General features: G+C 40.6%; 1 protein-coding gene across 1 annotated transcript in view; it reads right to left on the bottom strand.

Moving 5' to 3' along the window:
* Positions 1-10,817: 10,817 nt before the first annotated feature.
* Positions 10,818-14,933, bottom strand: part of cdh4 (cadherin 4, type 1, R-cadherin (retinal)) — a 234,573-nt gene continuing 230,457 nt past the window's right edge. The window contains exon 17 of the mRNA XM_051948214.1: positions 10,818-14,302. Within this exon, the coding sequence (XP_051804174.1) occupies positions 14,096-14,302 (207 nt within the window). The 3' untranslated portion in view covers positions 10,818-14,095. The remainder of the gene's footprint in view (positions 14,303-14,933) is intronic.

Genomic DNA, 14,933 nt, shown 5'->3' with positions numbered 1-14,933 from the left:
TGGATTTGAAGAAGCTTTGAAGACGTTTCCTGATGCAGGAGGAGAAGAGAAGCAGCTTTGTACCTTTGCGGTAAGAAGACTGTGGCCGTTTCTCAGTACGTAACTGTCCCTACTTGCATTCTCATGTACTCGTGAAACGTCATCATCAAGACTGCATTGGACCAGACTAGTGTACATAGATATGAATCAGTAGATAGGACATGTCCCTTGAGCTGCGTGCTACAGCGAGGCTAAGCTAGTGGGGGCAAAGTTTCAGTGCATTTCGTGGATGGCATGAAAACGGAAACAAGTATGCCGTCTCACTGTGCTGCATACAATTACATACGACTGTCCACAAAATCTCATGGGGCACTGGCCCGAAGGCATTTGCAAGATCTAAGAAAACCACATGCAGGTCTTTCTTCTTCGTGGCCGTCTGTATCTGGTGCCAGTTGACATTCATGTGTTCCAGGCATCCTGAGAATCCACTCATCCCTGCCTTCTGCACTGAGGTGTCAACAAAGTTGTTCTGCAAGAATACTGAGAGCCTCTGGCCCACAACACTGAAGAATATCTTTCTTTCCACATTCAGAAGGCTGATTTGGTAGAACTGGTTGATGGCTGAGCAATTCTTTTACTTGGGAATCAGGATCCCTTCTGTCCTTTGCTATACCTTTCGTATCAACCCTTTCGGCCATGCCACTTTCATTACCTTCCAGAGGTACTTCAAGATGCTCGGCGTGTTCTTATAGACCCTATATGAAACACCACTGATCCCAGGGGCTGATGCTGTTCTTGCCCGCTTAACTGTGCTCACAACTTCGTTCCATGTAGGGAATCTTGTTTCCATCTGGTGCTCAGGTGGTTCAATTGGCGGCATGTCATCTGGAATGCTGGCTGTGACATGGCTCTGATTGTCAGAGTGGGTCTTCCTCAGATGTTCCTCTAGTTCCCTTATGGGTACTTTGAGGGTCCCAGTTTTCTCCTTGACGAAGAGGTCTTTGATGAACTTATAGGGATCTCTGAAGAAGGCCGTCCTCGTTCACTCTTTCTTATTTTGCTTCCTCAAGCATTCTGCTCTTCGCAGCGTTGCTGCTTGATGTCGCCCTGTAGTGCCTCAGTTCCTTTCCTTTCCACTTTTCCATTTTTTCAGACACCTTCTTTCTTTCACAAGTCTCTCAATCTCTCGTTGTCTCTTGGACTTGAGATGGGCTGATGATTCTTTCTGTGTTCAAAGGTTCATGCTCTTCACCCTGAAACTCTCTGCTCTATAGCTGTAGATGACCTCTCTGATCATGTCCAGCTTTCTTTCCCCACACCCTTTCAGACCCTCTAGGAGATGGACGAGGTCTGTGTCAGTGGTTTCCCACTCCTTTTTCTGGCAGGATTTAGGCTCCAAGATTTGGGGCTTTCGCCCGTTCATCTTCCTCTCTACTGCTGTCTGTGACTGGGTGGGCTCAGGCCTCATGTCTGTTGGTGGATCTGTGCTTATTTGAGCTTCATCTGGGGTTCTGATACCTGTGGACTGTAGTGAATGTCCTGCCACTTGACTTCACTCGACTGATTTGCCCTACCTCTAAGGAAGTAATGTCAATGCGAGGCTGAAGAATAACATAGTATGGCCTGTAGTTCATAGTATATCATGTCGGCAAAAAAAACCCATAGATTATTATGTGGTTCAAAATCCGCAAAATGATAGGATGGTGCCTAAAATTGTTATGTATATGAGCTTCAAAAAATGTCATAGTGTCAGTATATTGTCAAAATAGTATGTCATTCAAGAAAACATCAGAGTATATTATGTGGTCTAAAAAATGCCATAGAATAATATTTCATTGCACAAGTAAAAGTATAGCAATTTTTAAAACTGTTCAAATTCATATATGTTGCTAAAAAAAACAAAAAACTAAAACACAAAAATGTCATAGTAATATGTCAATTAAAAAAAGCCTATAGTATAGCGTGTCACCCAACAAACGTCATAGTATAGTCTTTGGTCCAAAAAACGTCATGGTATAGCAGGTCGTCCAAAAAACATCATAGTATAGCATGTCGATCTAAAAACATCATAGTATAGCCTTTGGTCCATAAAACGTTGTTCTGTCCCGGCTGTCTGAAGTAGGTGAGGAGCAACACAAAAAAAGTCCAAACGCTGGTTTCCATAGGGTTAGATGAGTATTTATTTGAAAGTTTAAGTTTACAATGACACAACATGTGAGGGGGTTAAAAGCAAATGAGTATAAGTGAAATAAAAATAAATAAACAGAACTAAAAGTGAACTTCACGTTGACACTGATGGGCATTCCAACTAGGAACAAAGTAAAAGATCATCAATACGAAAAAAAACTCTTCCTGTTCAGCTCTTAAAACCCTAAAACACACCACACTAGCACCCTAAACTAAAACTACCAATGGGTTCCCTGTTTTCCTTTCTGAACAAGTCAAAGGTCCCTCTCTATCTCCCCATACATCCACCAACCACTGGAACACATCTCCAAAGTTCTGCTGAAGCTCAGCTTTCCCTCAGAAGAAGTGCCGCCAGATGAAGGAGCGTTTTGAGAGGCAGCTGGCATCATGATTGGACTGTACTTTGGTCTGTTCCAATCCTGCTTCAGCTCCATAGACTGCAGGCAGGACGAGTCAACGGAGGCCGGGTGGACGAAGGCATGCAGATGAGTACAATCCAGAAAACAACAGAGGAGGAGTGCAGCGGCCCAGGGCCAGAACAGAGAAGCATAGTATGTCTTTTAGAAAACATCATAGCATAGCCTTTGGTATGAAAAAAAAAACACCATCAACTTCAAGATTTTAAATACTTTCATTTACTGCAAATGAATATCTCCTCTAAATGTCTCACTAATAATCACTATCAGCCTTAAACGCCCACAAAACACCCCTCTATACTTGACCACACTTGGTACAGTCCGGTTCTCCCTCCTATAAATCTGCTTGGAACCTTCCACTTCCTGTTTGTCAAAGTGGCCTTCTACCTAGACGAGTTTTGTTGGAGCTCATGTAACAAACATTTTGGGTAACTGCACTTTATGGATGGATGACACTGAATTAGAGTCTGTTTTAATGAGACTGAGTTCAGATGTGTAGCTCTGTCATTAAATAGTAAAATTATTTCTCAGAATTCACAGAGAAAAGTCTGAAATGTTTGCTAGCTTAGCGTCCCACATGTTCTTTGGCTCAGCTAAAGCTTCTGGATCTCTTGAGTTGCTTGTTGGTAAAATATCTTTCTATAGGTGCTGAAGCTCAGAAAGTCTGAGATGTTTGTTCAAAATAAGCTCATTCTCAGGTCTTATCTGAACTGTCCTCTTTTGTTTGAACTTTCCCTAAACTTAGGAGTTAATGACAGAGCAGCACATCCAGACTCGGTCTCATTTATGTAGAGATTAAACTTCAGTGTCATTCATTGATGCTAAAGTGCAGTTTTTCAGATGTTTGTTACACATGCTGCCAACCAAACCAGTCCAGGTGGAAGACGATGTGAAGAGAAGCTCCAGAAGATTAATATCACACATTTACATTGGAAATAAATGTCCTTTAATTAGACATTGTCATGCAAAAGTTGGATTTCCCTTTAAAGATGTTCAAATCTTTAAGTGTTTTGTTGAGGTTGGTTTCTAAATGTTTTTTGACACTCGGCCCCAAAGATTAAAACCTTTTAATTATTTAGAATTGTTACTGTTGTTCTCAGGTTTACTATTAAATGTACAGAGTGCTACTTACTGTATTTTATTGTTGCAGCTATTGATGCTGTAATTCACATAAACAAGGAAACAAGTCCATCATAATTTGAATGTTAACAGTCCAAAATGAAAAGGTCATATACAGCTTTCCTATTGGGTTAAAGAACCAAAACTCCCCTCCCCCCAAAAAAAACCCCAAAAACATGAAGAATATTTTGTAAAAGCGAAAGGCCGGTAGCAGTTGTCATTTTTTCTTACAACTTTTCGGTGGCCCTCCAAAGTATCTGTTGTACCCCCTTGTGCCCTCCGACTAAAATTAATCTGGATCCGCCCCTGCATGTCAAGAAACCGCTTCTTAGAGAAACACTTCCTGTGCTGCTGGAATGGTGACAAAATATAAGCCCTTAAGGGGTTAATATTAAAAATACGTTTTCAAAATAAAAGGTTGGAGAGAACAGTTATTTTAACACTAGCAAAACAAAGGCTTGTCAAAACTGATGAACTGATTACACTGCCCAACAAATTTTTAACTTTTTTTCTGCTGACTGAAAACTAACACCTGTTTTTACCTAATTTTGGGGTCCTGATTTCAGAAATGACATCAGTTTTTACCTATCATGTCACGTTTTTTTTCTGTGGCATTTGGACTTGTAGTATCGGTGGCTGCCACACCCATCATGTTTAATTGGGAAAATGCCAACTTAAACCCGAATTAATTAAATTTCCTGTTGTGTTTCAGATTGAAAGTCAAGCATGGCTACTGCTCGTAGAAAGTGTGTGAATACTCCAGATGCATTTTGTTATATCTGTGGAAATTTTACTGTACCATCTCAAAGGGCGAATATTGGTGACTTTGTGAAGCGAGCCTACTTGGCTTACTTTAAGGTCAAACTTGGAGACCAGGACAAGTCTTGGGCACCACATAAAGTGTGCAAGCCTTGCATTGAAAATTTGAGACAATGGACCAAGGCAAAGAGGGAGAAACTAGCATTTGGCATTCCTATGGTGTGGCGAGAGCCGAAGAATCATATAGACGATTGCTACTTTTGCCTCATCAACACTTCTGGTTATAACAAGAAAAATAAGCATAAAATAAGCTACCCAAATCTGAATTCAGCAGTTCGCCCTGTGCCCCATTCTGATGATGTACCTGTGCCACATTTTACAGAGTTTCCTTCACTTGATGAAGATCAAGATGTTATGTCGGCTGATAGCGAACATGGTAGTGATGTTGATTTTGAAGAATGCGGTCCAAGCACAAAAGAGCCAGAGTGTTTTAATCAGGCTGAGCTGAATGATTTAACACGAGATTTAAATCTTTCAAAAGAAACATCAGAACTATTAGCTTCAAGATTGAATGAAAATAATTTGCTCCAAGATGGTACCAAAGTAACATATTATCGCAGCAGGGAAAGAGATTTTGTGCAATATTTCAGAGCTGAGAGTGATTTTGTTTATTGTCATGATGTACCAGGATTGTTGCATGCACTGGGTGTGGAACATTATGACCAAGTGATCATATTTTAATACGTACTTGATAAATATGCAGTTATGCCATAGAGCAAAAACCTGACGTCCTAGGCAAAAACCATTGTGATTTTTGGATTCAGCACCTTCAAATTAGTCAGAAACAAGTCTCAGTTGTAAGTCAGCAAAAATGTTGTTGGCCAGTGTTAACAGACCTTCATAAGAGTAATTTACACGTGATTCAGTATAAATACATAACATGCACATGGATAATATATGCCTGTGCTGAGCACAAGGCCATTTAAGATTTCATCCGTTGGAAATGATACTTCAACTGAACAGCCTTAGGGGGGCACTGCACTCTCTGAGTGCTTTTCTTGTTATGTTGTGTCAACTGCTGCACAATAAATGTGAATTGAAAACATTATATTTTCTTCATTTTTTGTTCAAGTATTTATCAGTAATCTCATGAAAATGTGAGGAAATGTGAATATTTACTTTGCAAGTCCATTTCAGTGTGCACCCCTAAATTTGGGTTTGGGGCCACTGTGCTCCTAGGAAAAAAGTTAGTCTGGAGCCCTGCACTAGAGGGAACACTCTCCTCTATTATGACTATCAAAATGGCTGGTTTGGAGCCGTGCCATAAATGGGAACCCACCCCAGAGATAATCAAGGCTTCAAAAAAGACCACCAGGTAGTACAACATGGCTCACAAGAATGAATTTTTCCCTGTTCTTTTCCTGTTCCTGTTTACAGTTGTGTCATTTATTCTAAGTTCACAGTCTTTATTATTTATTTTTGGGCCGAGTTAATAAGTTATTCACCCTGCTCCTGTGAGGTCCAGTCAGACCTGGTTTAGTCTTGATTTTAGTCTATGTCACCCTGCTCCTGTGGGACAGAGTTTAGTGTCTGATTGTAATTCTGTTCAGTGTATGGATACTTTAAGTTATGAAGATATGTTTTGTTTTTGCTTAAACACTTTTTATTGTTTAGTTGGCTGATGTGGTCAACTTGAAGCAGTTGAGTGTGTGCTTTAAAATCCTCCAAGACAAATGTTACAAAGTGGTTGCTGGAGTTATTTCAATTATGCATATATTTATGGAAAATACTGAAATGTGTTGTGCACGTCCAGCCACAGAACTTTCATCCATATTTTACATGAAGAACCATTTTCAGTACTGCCTGCCCTTGCTCTGTTTTGTTTCTATTTTTTTTTTAAGCTCAATGTTTTTTAATTATCCCTTAATGTTATCTCTATAATAAGATTTGAACAGGCAAAATGCTCTTAAATTACCCCAGAATGCAGGAAATAGGACCAATACTTTTCCCCTGTCAGCATCCTGCACAAACCAAATCTCACTCTAAGGTTTGGTCACAAGTTGGCAGCCTTGTTTCAGTCTGGATCAAAGTGGTGCGGTGACGGCTGTTGGCATGGCTAAAAATAGGAATGGTAATATCTGGAAAAAAAAAGAATCAGAAATAAAACCACCACTAACAGCCTGTTACCCAGACATGGATTAAACCACATCCAAGGCTAGAAAAAGACATTCACTGAAGCTCTCCAGTGAAAAACCTAATTTAGTCTTGGACCATGGTAAATAAACAAGACCATTTTCAAGTCAAATCTTTAACCTCACCTCACCTTTAAGCCCTTTTTTAGAATTTAGTAAGACACAAATAAGTTATGTAAGAAAAGATGAATCTTTTTAGACAGGGATCAGTGTGAAGCATGAAAAAATAATGCTCTTTAGGTAGAGTCTGTAAACATAAAACACATATAGGGTATATAAGATCACAGACATTAAACCGTGACTTATGATCTTGTTCATATGGATAGGTAGACTGTTGTTCCTCCTGTCACGGGATTGTAATATCATCACTGAATTTGCAAGACTAATTCTGTTACACATGTGTGGCGATCAATTATTTATTTCTACTAATGACTGTGCTATACATCCATTATTCATGGTAAGCGCTGGTCCTCCTCGAGTGCTGCTGACGGAGGGAAATGGAGGGTCAGATGGGAATGGGAGCTTGATTGTACTCTAAAGGACACCAGAGAACGACTTGGCTGCAAAGGAATCATCTCTTACCATTTAGAGCTGCAGCCAGTGTCCCGGGGAAGGTACTTAACCTGTGGCTGAGGTGAAGATTTACATCCAGTTGATTAGAGCAGCTGGTCTGAGTGAGGATGCAGCTCAGATTTCCCACTGCACTTGAACATGTAACCACATGGAGAAGTTGGTCTCTGCAGAGCTGGTCAGCATCAGCAGCGCCATAAGTTCCATGTACTTATAGAGAGGATGCTGACAAATAACACTGAAGGGATCCCATGATGCATCATTCATGGTCATTATATTAGTGTTGGTGTCACAGCTGCTAATTAGACACTTCAGATTCTAAGTCTTTACAATATATCAATGTGAAAATGACACATGACCTTATTTTTAACTCTCGTGCTGTCCTGTGGGTCAAAATTGACCCATTTTAAAGTTTGAATATGTGAGGAAAAAAAAGTATTTTCACAGTGAAACTTCTGATGTCCACATTTTCAACATTTTTGGGAAATTGTTGAACATTTTTTGGTGTGAATGTTCTTAAAGAAAATATTAGAAGTTTTACTGATGTGTATGTAATCACTTAAAGGCATTATGGAGGATGTTTTTTTTTTTGTTTAATTTGTCTGATTCACATAAAATGAATATACTGACCTTTAGTGGACTTGTATGTATGGTCTCTAAAAGAATAAAAAAAAAAATAAATAACTGTGGACATGGCAGGACCTGAAAAACATCAGCCAATCAACACGCTCGGACCGAGGCGTTTGGTTTGCTCCCTTTCCTGTCAATCAAAAATCTTCCGGCTCAGGCCTAGTTACGTAGATTACTTACGCCTTGGACTTTGTTTTCTGTGTGTGTTGCTTTGGTATAGCTTCGTAGTTAGCTGGCGACTTGTTTTGCTCATCTTTTTTTTACATAATGGCAGATAAAGATCCAGGGGGACCCAGCCGTAAAAGACAACTTCACGAGTCCTACGCAAGTTTCTGGAGGGGGGTGTTTCTTCGTAAATGTTAAGAGGGGGGAGGTTAGAGGGGGTGAGGGAGAGGTTGTATGTGCGCATGCGCATGCTACATTCAAAGTCGTAGGAAATTAAATCTCCTCTAATGCCTTTAAGATATTTTTAGGGTTTCTTTTGGAAGATTTTTACTCATTTTTTGAAAATATTTACAAGAATTTTCTTGCCAAATGTGGGGGATTTTTTTTAAATAAGACCTTTCAGGGAAACTTTGAAGGAATTATTGGAATTTTCTTCTGAAGGTTTTGCAAATTTTCAGAAATTTTGGGAATTTTTTGAAGGATTTTTGGATTTTTTTCAGACAAGGAAACAATATTTTTTGGTGCCTGTAAATGAGGAAACAGGAGGTTTAATAGAAAGTCTGTAATAAAGGGGCACTACAACGATTTATTACTACACCTCCACACAGTTGTGGGACTCACAGATATACTGTAATTAAAAGGGCAAATGTAACAGTGGAGGCTGAACCTTGACTGTGAGTCTCTAATATGAGACAAGCTCAAAAGAAAATGCAAAATACAATCCAAAAGTGTCTTCAACTAGACCCAACTTCACGCGTCTGGTTGTAAAACAAGCTCTCTGTTAAATATTCTAAGTCTCAAGTTCCCTCTAGAGTCACAGGTGTTGTTCACACACATTTTGTCTTCACAGGCTTGTTGAGTTTATGCTCACTGTGATAAGTAAGCTGAACTTCATACATAAATGAAGGAGTGCATCCAACAGTTTCACTGCAGTACAAATGAGATGTTTAGGTTTTTGATACATTAACTGGTAAGCAACTCAGAAAGCAAAGATACAGAAATCAAACAGTCCACCTGTAATGTAACCTGACCCTAAGTCACTTTATCTTATTAACCTTTTAATAGTTTGATGAAATAGAGTTTATACTGGATTATATTGATGCAAGAAATTACGAAGACTAAGAGTCTGCAGCCATATTATTTTCTAAATTTAGGCACAATGGTGCTAAATGCAAATATGCTCACAGTAACGATGCCGACATAAGGTTTTCTGTGTCTATTACTGTTTAGCGTGTTAGCATTGCACACAGTACAGTTGAGGCTAATGAAACACCAGTAGTTTTGTAAGTATTTGTCACAAGTTGACATATTCCTTTAAAATGACATATTCACATTTTGGTCTAATGATTGCTCTGTATGGAACATTTAGGGTATATCCTGAGGACACATGGATTTCTACCAACATTTTCACAGTTATAATACAGTTATATATACATTTTACTAATAAAATAAAATTGTAAGACTCTTGGTGCTATATTTAAAATCAGGTGTTCACCATAGTCACTGAGATTCATCCTCTGGGGGCCATGAACACCTGTGTTGGGTTCTGGTACTGGACATAGTGGATCCCTGTCGCATTTTCATGGCACTCTGGCACATTTGATTAGAGAGTCATCAGTAATGTAATCAGCAGGGCCTGTATTTTTCCTGCTATGACAAGTGGCGATGTCTGCTGTTAAAAAGACTAACAGTGTTTTCAAATCAGCAGTTAAATTATCTGTAACTAATATGCGGTGACCTGGGGGACTTCTGCTTTTCTAGACAAGGCTGCTATACTACTACAAACCACTTTACTAGTACCACTTTATATCTTTCTAGCTCAATTTTTTTTGTTTGTCATGCAAAATGTAATCTAAGAGCTAATTAGTAACTAGCTGCCAAATAGCATAAGAGAAGTACAATGTATTCCCCTGAAATTTAAGGGCATAATGTGAATAATTATATATAGTGACTCCCTACCACTCACAATTGTTAGGACGTACTTTAGGAATAACACATGAATTCCTCCTCGGCCTGGGCTCTTTCTGCATGGAGTTTGCATGTTCTCCCTGTGCATGCGTGGGTTTTCTCCGGGTACTCCGGCTTCCTCCCACAGTCCAAAAACATGCTGAAGTTAATTGATTATTCTAAATTGCCTGTAGGTGTGAATGTGAGAGTGATTGTTTGTCTGTATATGTAGCCCTGTGACAGACTGGTGACCTGTCCAGGGTGTCCCCTGCCTTCTCCCGAGTCAGCTGAGATAGACTCCAGCACCCCCCGCGACCCTAGTGAGAATAAAGCGGCATATAGAAAATGGATGGACATGAATTCCTTCTTTTTATTGATAAGATACCAACACAAAAGCAATCATCATTTGTAGGGAATGCTCTTTTAAAACTCTGTCTGACAGTACACAGATAGTGTTTCAGATAAGAGAAGCCTGTCTTGGTAATAGCGCTGTGTCCCCACGGGATCAGTCATCCAGATCACAAACGGATGGTCGTTAAACAGTACATATTTCTCCCCCCACTTACAGCAGGAACATCAAATTTATTCTGCTGCTTTGATCTCATTTTAGTACAAGTCCTGAAATAGCAGGGGGCTCAGAGTGGTGTCAGCAGAAAAGCAGCCAGCAGGGCCTGGCCGTCCTGGGCGGTTCTTCTGCTGAATAACAACATCAACACTAAACTGTGAACAGTTGATCACACAGCCGGCACCAGAACCAACATCCGGTGGTGTTTTTCAGATTGGACTGTTCCCAGCATCGGCCCAAGAGACTCACTAGCTATATGGAGAGGAAATGAAAGGAGCCAGGCTTGGACATGTTTGAAGAAGAGAACTTTATTTACAACACACAAGGCACTGGCTGCAAGCCAGCAGCAAAGCTCTCAGTCTATATTTGCCATTTATCAAGGGGGCAACTTGAGTTTGCTTTCTTCTTTCACTCTGCCTATCTGCCACAGGGAAATCGAGTGAACTTCAGCTAAACCCATCAAAGAGCCCTTCCCTTAAGTTAATCTCCTTATCTGCCGACTGGCTGCGACCAAGATGACTTTTCACCAATTTGATTATTATTTCAGAGCAATGGCTGTGAAATAAAAATCCATCATGATGGCTCTCTTATTAACACAGGTCCACACTTCTGCTGGGTCCACATAAGAATTCATTATTGTACCACAGTAAAGGTTAACTTAGGTTTATCACTAGATGTTCTCATTACTGGGATACTCCGGGAATCAAAGCACTTCTCATTAACGTGTCCAGTGCGTTCCATCAGTGCTGCTCACCTCTACCGGTCTTTTCTACCTCTGCACCGCCCAGCCCTCTGGACACTGAAGTATCATTCTGTTCCACTCCCTCATATTTAAGCTTTTTTTCCCCCAAACCATTTTCTAAATGTTATGCATTGTTCCCGCTGTGCTTGATCCTCCTTTCCTTGGACCCCTCCCTCTGCTGACCCTCTCCTCCATCCTACTAATCACCTCTCCACATGGCCTACCTGCATCTTGGCACCACCTCATTTTTCTCCCTCTCTCTTCCAGCCTGCCTCTCTGCTTTCTCTCTGGGTGTCTCATTAAAGGCGCTCTATCTAATGAGATTACGCCGTGGGGATTAATGGTGTGGCTAATTGATAGACACACAGCCGGAGAGGATTAAATCCCTTTAAGTCCCCAGTGGGTTTTTTTGGCGCTTCAGCTGACTAATTGAAATCACAGGAATGGACACAAATATACTTCCTGACCCCACACACTGCTTGAACAATCCTTCGTCTGTGATGCAATAAAAGGACCAATAGTGAGGGTTTCATTAGAAAATGAAGCTATATCCAAACAATAGGGTCAAAGATTAACTGCATAATCCTGCAGGGAGTCGGCTCCACTTCATGACTCTTTCTAAGACTTAAGAATACATTATTCCACAACAAAAACACAAAGAAACAGAAAAACAATGAAGGCGCAACTATTAAGAGTGCACAGAGGAACCATTTGTAATTGCAGACTACATGTGCAAATCATTTTGTGAACAAATGTAAGTGGAAAAGCAGTGACATTAAAACCACTATGAATGGAATTTCCATGTGATTACAGCATATTTGATTAAAAATGAATAAGACAGTCCTGGTGAAAAGTGATGCACCCTCTGTGCTGCTTTCTGCCCATTTAACATCAGTGGTCTGTGAGCATGTGTGGGGCAGCAACATGGGTTTCTGTTTGCCACAGTGTTTGCCACAGCAGCTTTAGTCTTGGCATAATTGTAAAAACAAGATCACAGAGGCCCATTGTTATTTAAAGCTTTGAGTAACAGTATATTTGAAATGACAAACCAGGCCATGCCCCGTAACTCCGCATACACCTGAACATATTCAAAAATGATGGCACTTTTTCAAAACATGTGTCGTTTATTTTCTAAAGCACACATCCAGTATCTAGATGAATTAATAAAAGAATTCCAGTACACTGAATAATAGAACAACTATCAGCAGGCATGGCTAATGAACCTTCCACTGTCCCAAGGCCAGAAACCAACAGGAGGAACACGACTGCCAGAGACAATACAGACCGAAAGGGGAAGGGTGTGTTTTCATATATAAAAGGAGTATAACAAAGCAGTTTTTGAAATTAAAAAAAGGAGCAAAACTGAAACAACAAATGTATAAGCAGGCATCATGAACAAATAGAATTAAAAGCTCCAACAGAAGACAAACATAAATATCCACATATTGAAAATGAACGGGCCAAAAATCCCCCAAAGCCCTGATGTAGAGCCAGGGAGAGAGAGCAGCAACTTTTATGTCATCAATACTTCAAAAATATGTATCTTACAGTATTTTTATTTTCTTGGTGTCTTTATACAGAGTATATTCATATAGTTTCTGCTGACTATTTTCACATTCTCACCACATAGTAACAAGTGCTTCGAGTAAAACATTTGGAGGAAAAAAAATCATGCACCTTTCAATACTTTTGTTGGCCTATAAAAAACGGGAATGTTCAAGGCGACAAAAAAAAAAATCGTTCTTAGATACCGTTGTTCCAAGTCATTTCAAGTTCCACTTTCTTACACTGTCTGACTAATCAGATCATGCCTACATAAGCTTTACACTGTGGAGAAAGCAACACAAAACCATACAGGGCAGGCAAGCGTCTCAACACAAAGGCTCCTAAAGTCATGAGTCCAAAGAGGAAAGGCAGGCATTCTCCACTAAATTATAAAACCCTCACTTTGTATAAAAATGGTCTCACACAACGTCAGCGTGTTGCTGTCGCCGTGTCGACAGGTGATGCTTGTGAAAGTCAAACTGAGCAGGTCCTTGGGGAGGACGGTGGTCTTCTCCACAACAGCTCTTATTGGCTTCTTTCAGGCCATAATTCATTGGGTTATGATGTCCGATAGTCTGCCCTGGTTCTGTCCTTCCCTCCTGGGACTGGCTGCTGGGGTTGTTCATGTGCACCACTGTGAAAGAGAGAGGAGAGTGACAGGCAGGGCTGGTTTGAGGAGCGCGGAGGGGCGACGAGAGAACGCGCCTCCACTGTACTGCACGAATGGCAACCGATCCTGAGATAGCAGGAGTCTGATACAAAAAACACACCACAAAAGGCACTTTATAAAATGACAGTGCTTCTGTTCTAAGGAAATTCAAGTTGACAGAGTTAAAGAGAGAGTCAGAGAGCAACTTCCCGGAAACATTCTCTTCAGTGTGAGACTAAAGCAAGAGATGGGTTTGTTTTGAACAATCAATCAAAGCACAAATTCACTACTCGTGCCTCTCACGACCGCCTTGATTCGTCCCCAGAGACGCCTGGGTCCAGCGCGGTGAGAGAACGACAAAAAACAAAGAGGAACCAAATCACACTACAAACTCGCCACTACAAAGTATAAAGCCAGAATACAGTTGCGTTGCAGCGGAATTCATGTTTGCGGGCTTGGTTGCTGTGAGCAAACTACTGCAGCCCGTGTAAAGGGTCCATTCCTCACATGTGTACCATGGAGCCGGCATCATGTTGTGGGCCCCTGCCTGTAGTCTATAGGAACGTCCATCCAACCAGTCCCGCCTCTCCTGACCCCTGCTGCAGCCCCGCCCCGCCCCCTGCCCCGCTCTCAGTCATCGTCCCCTCCTCCGTAGAGGTCGGCCAGCTTCTTGAAGCGAGGGCCCCAGTCGTTGAGGTAGTCATAGTCCTGGTCTCCTGAGCTCGTGGAGTTGAGTGAGCTGACAGAGCCGGCGGTCGATCCGCTGCCTTCGTAGTCGAACACCAGCAGGGAATCGTAGGGAGGAGCGGTGGGGTCGTTGTCTGCTGCCCTCAGACCCTGGAGGCAGAGAGACAAGAAAAGACAGAACTTTGAGTAAAATGGTTTCCTTTTTGTGTGGTTAAACCTGGAAATAAAAACTGAATGATTTATACCAATCATTCAAGCGCTTTTCATGCAAACGCAAAGTGCTTTACAAAAAAAGGCAATGAAACAGCACAAACAAGCCAAAAGTCACAATAGAAATAAAATCTCTAAACTCAAAAAGACATGGATTGAAGAAATGAGGATACACCAGAAGAGCTAATTCAAATAAGATGGTTAAATAAATCAAATATAATAAAACATCTGTTATTAAATAGAGATAGAGATAGAAAGAGAAGTCCAAGATCGTCAAAACAGAACAAAAAAATAAAAGAATTAAGTAATAAACTGTATATAAAATATACCAAACAGGTGAATAAACACAGAAATCTTTAAATAAACCCTTAGCTCGAAGAAAAGCATTAAATCAATCAAAAGCCTGACTAAAAAGGTAGATTTTCATTGCTGTTCACCACAATGACAGAGGTGATTTTTCACAGTAACAAATTGTCGGGACCAAACTATAAAAGCTGCAATAAACTTGTCTCATTTGACTCAACCAGCCATTTGGGTTTTAATGCTCCATCACAACCTGAGTGCTGGTTCA

This window comes from Acanthochromis polyacanthus, chromosome 5, assembly GCF_021347895.1.
Source record: "Acanthochromis polyacanthus isolate Apoly-LR-REF ecotype Palm Island chromosome 5, KAUST_Apoly_ChrSc, whole genome shotgun sequence".
Taxonomy (NCBI): Eukaryota; Metazoa; Chordata; class Actinopteri; family Pomacentridae; genus Acanthochromis; species Acanthochromis polyacanthus.
Note: the sequence above shows the minus strand (reverse complement) of the source record. Positions and strands in the feature narration are given on the sequence as shown.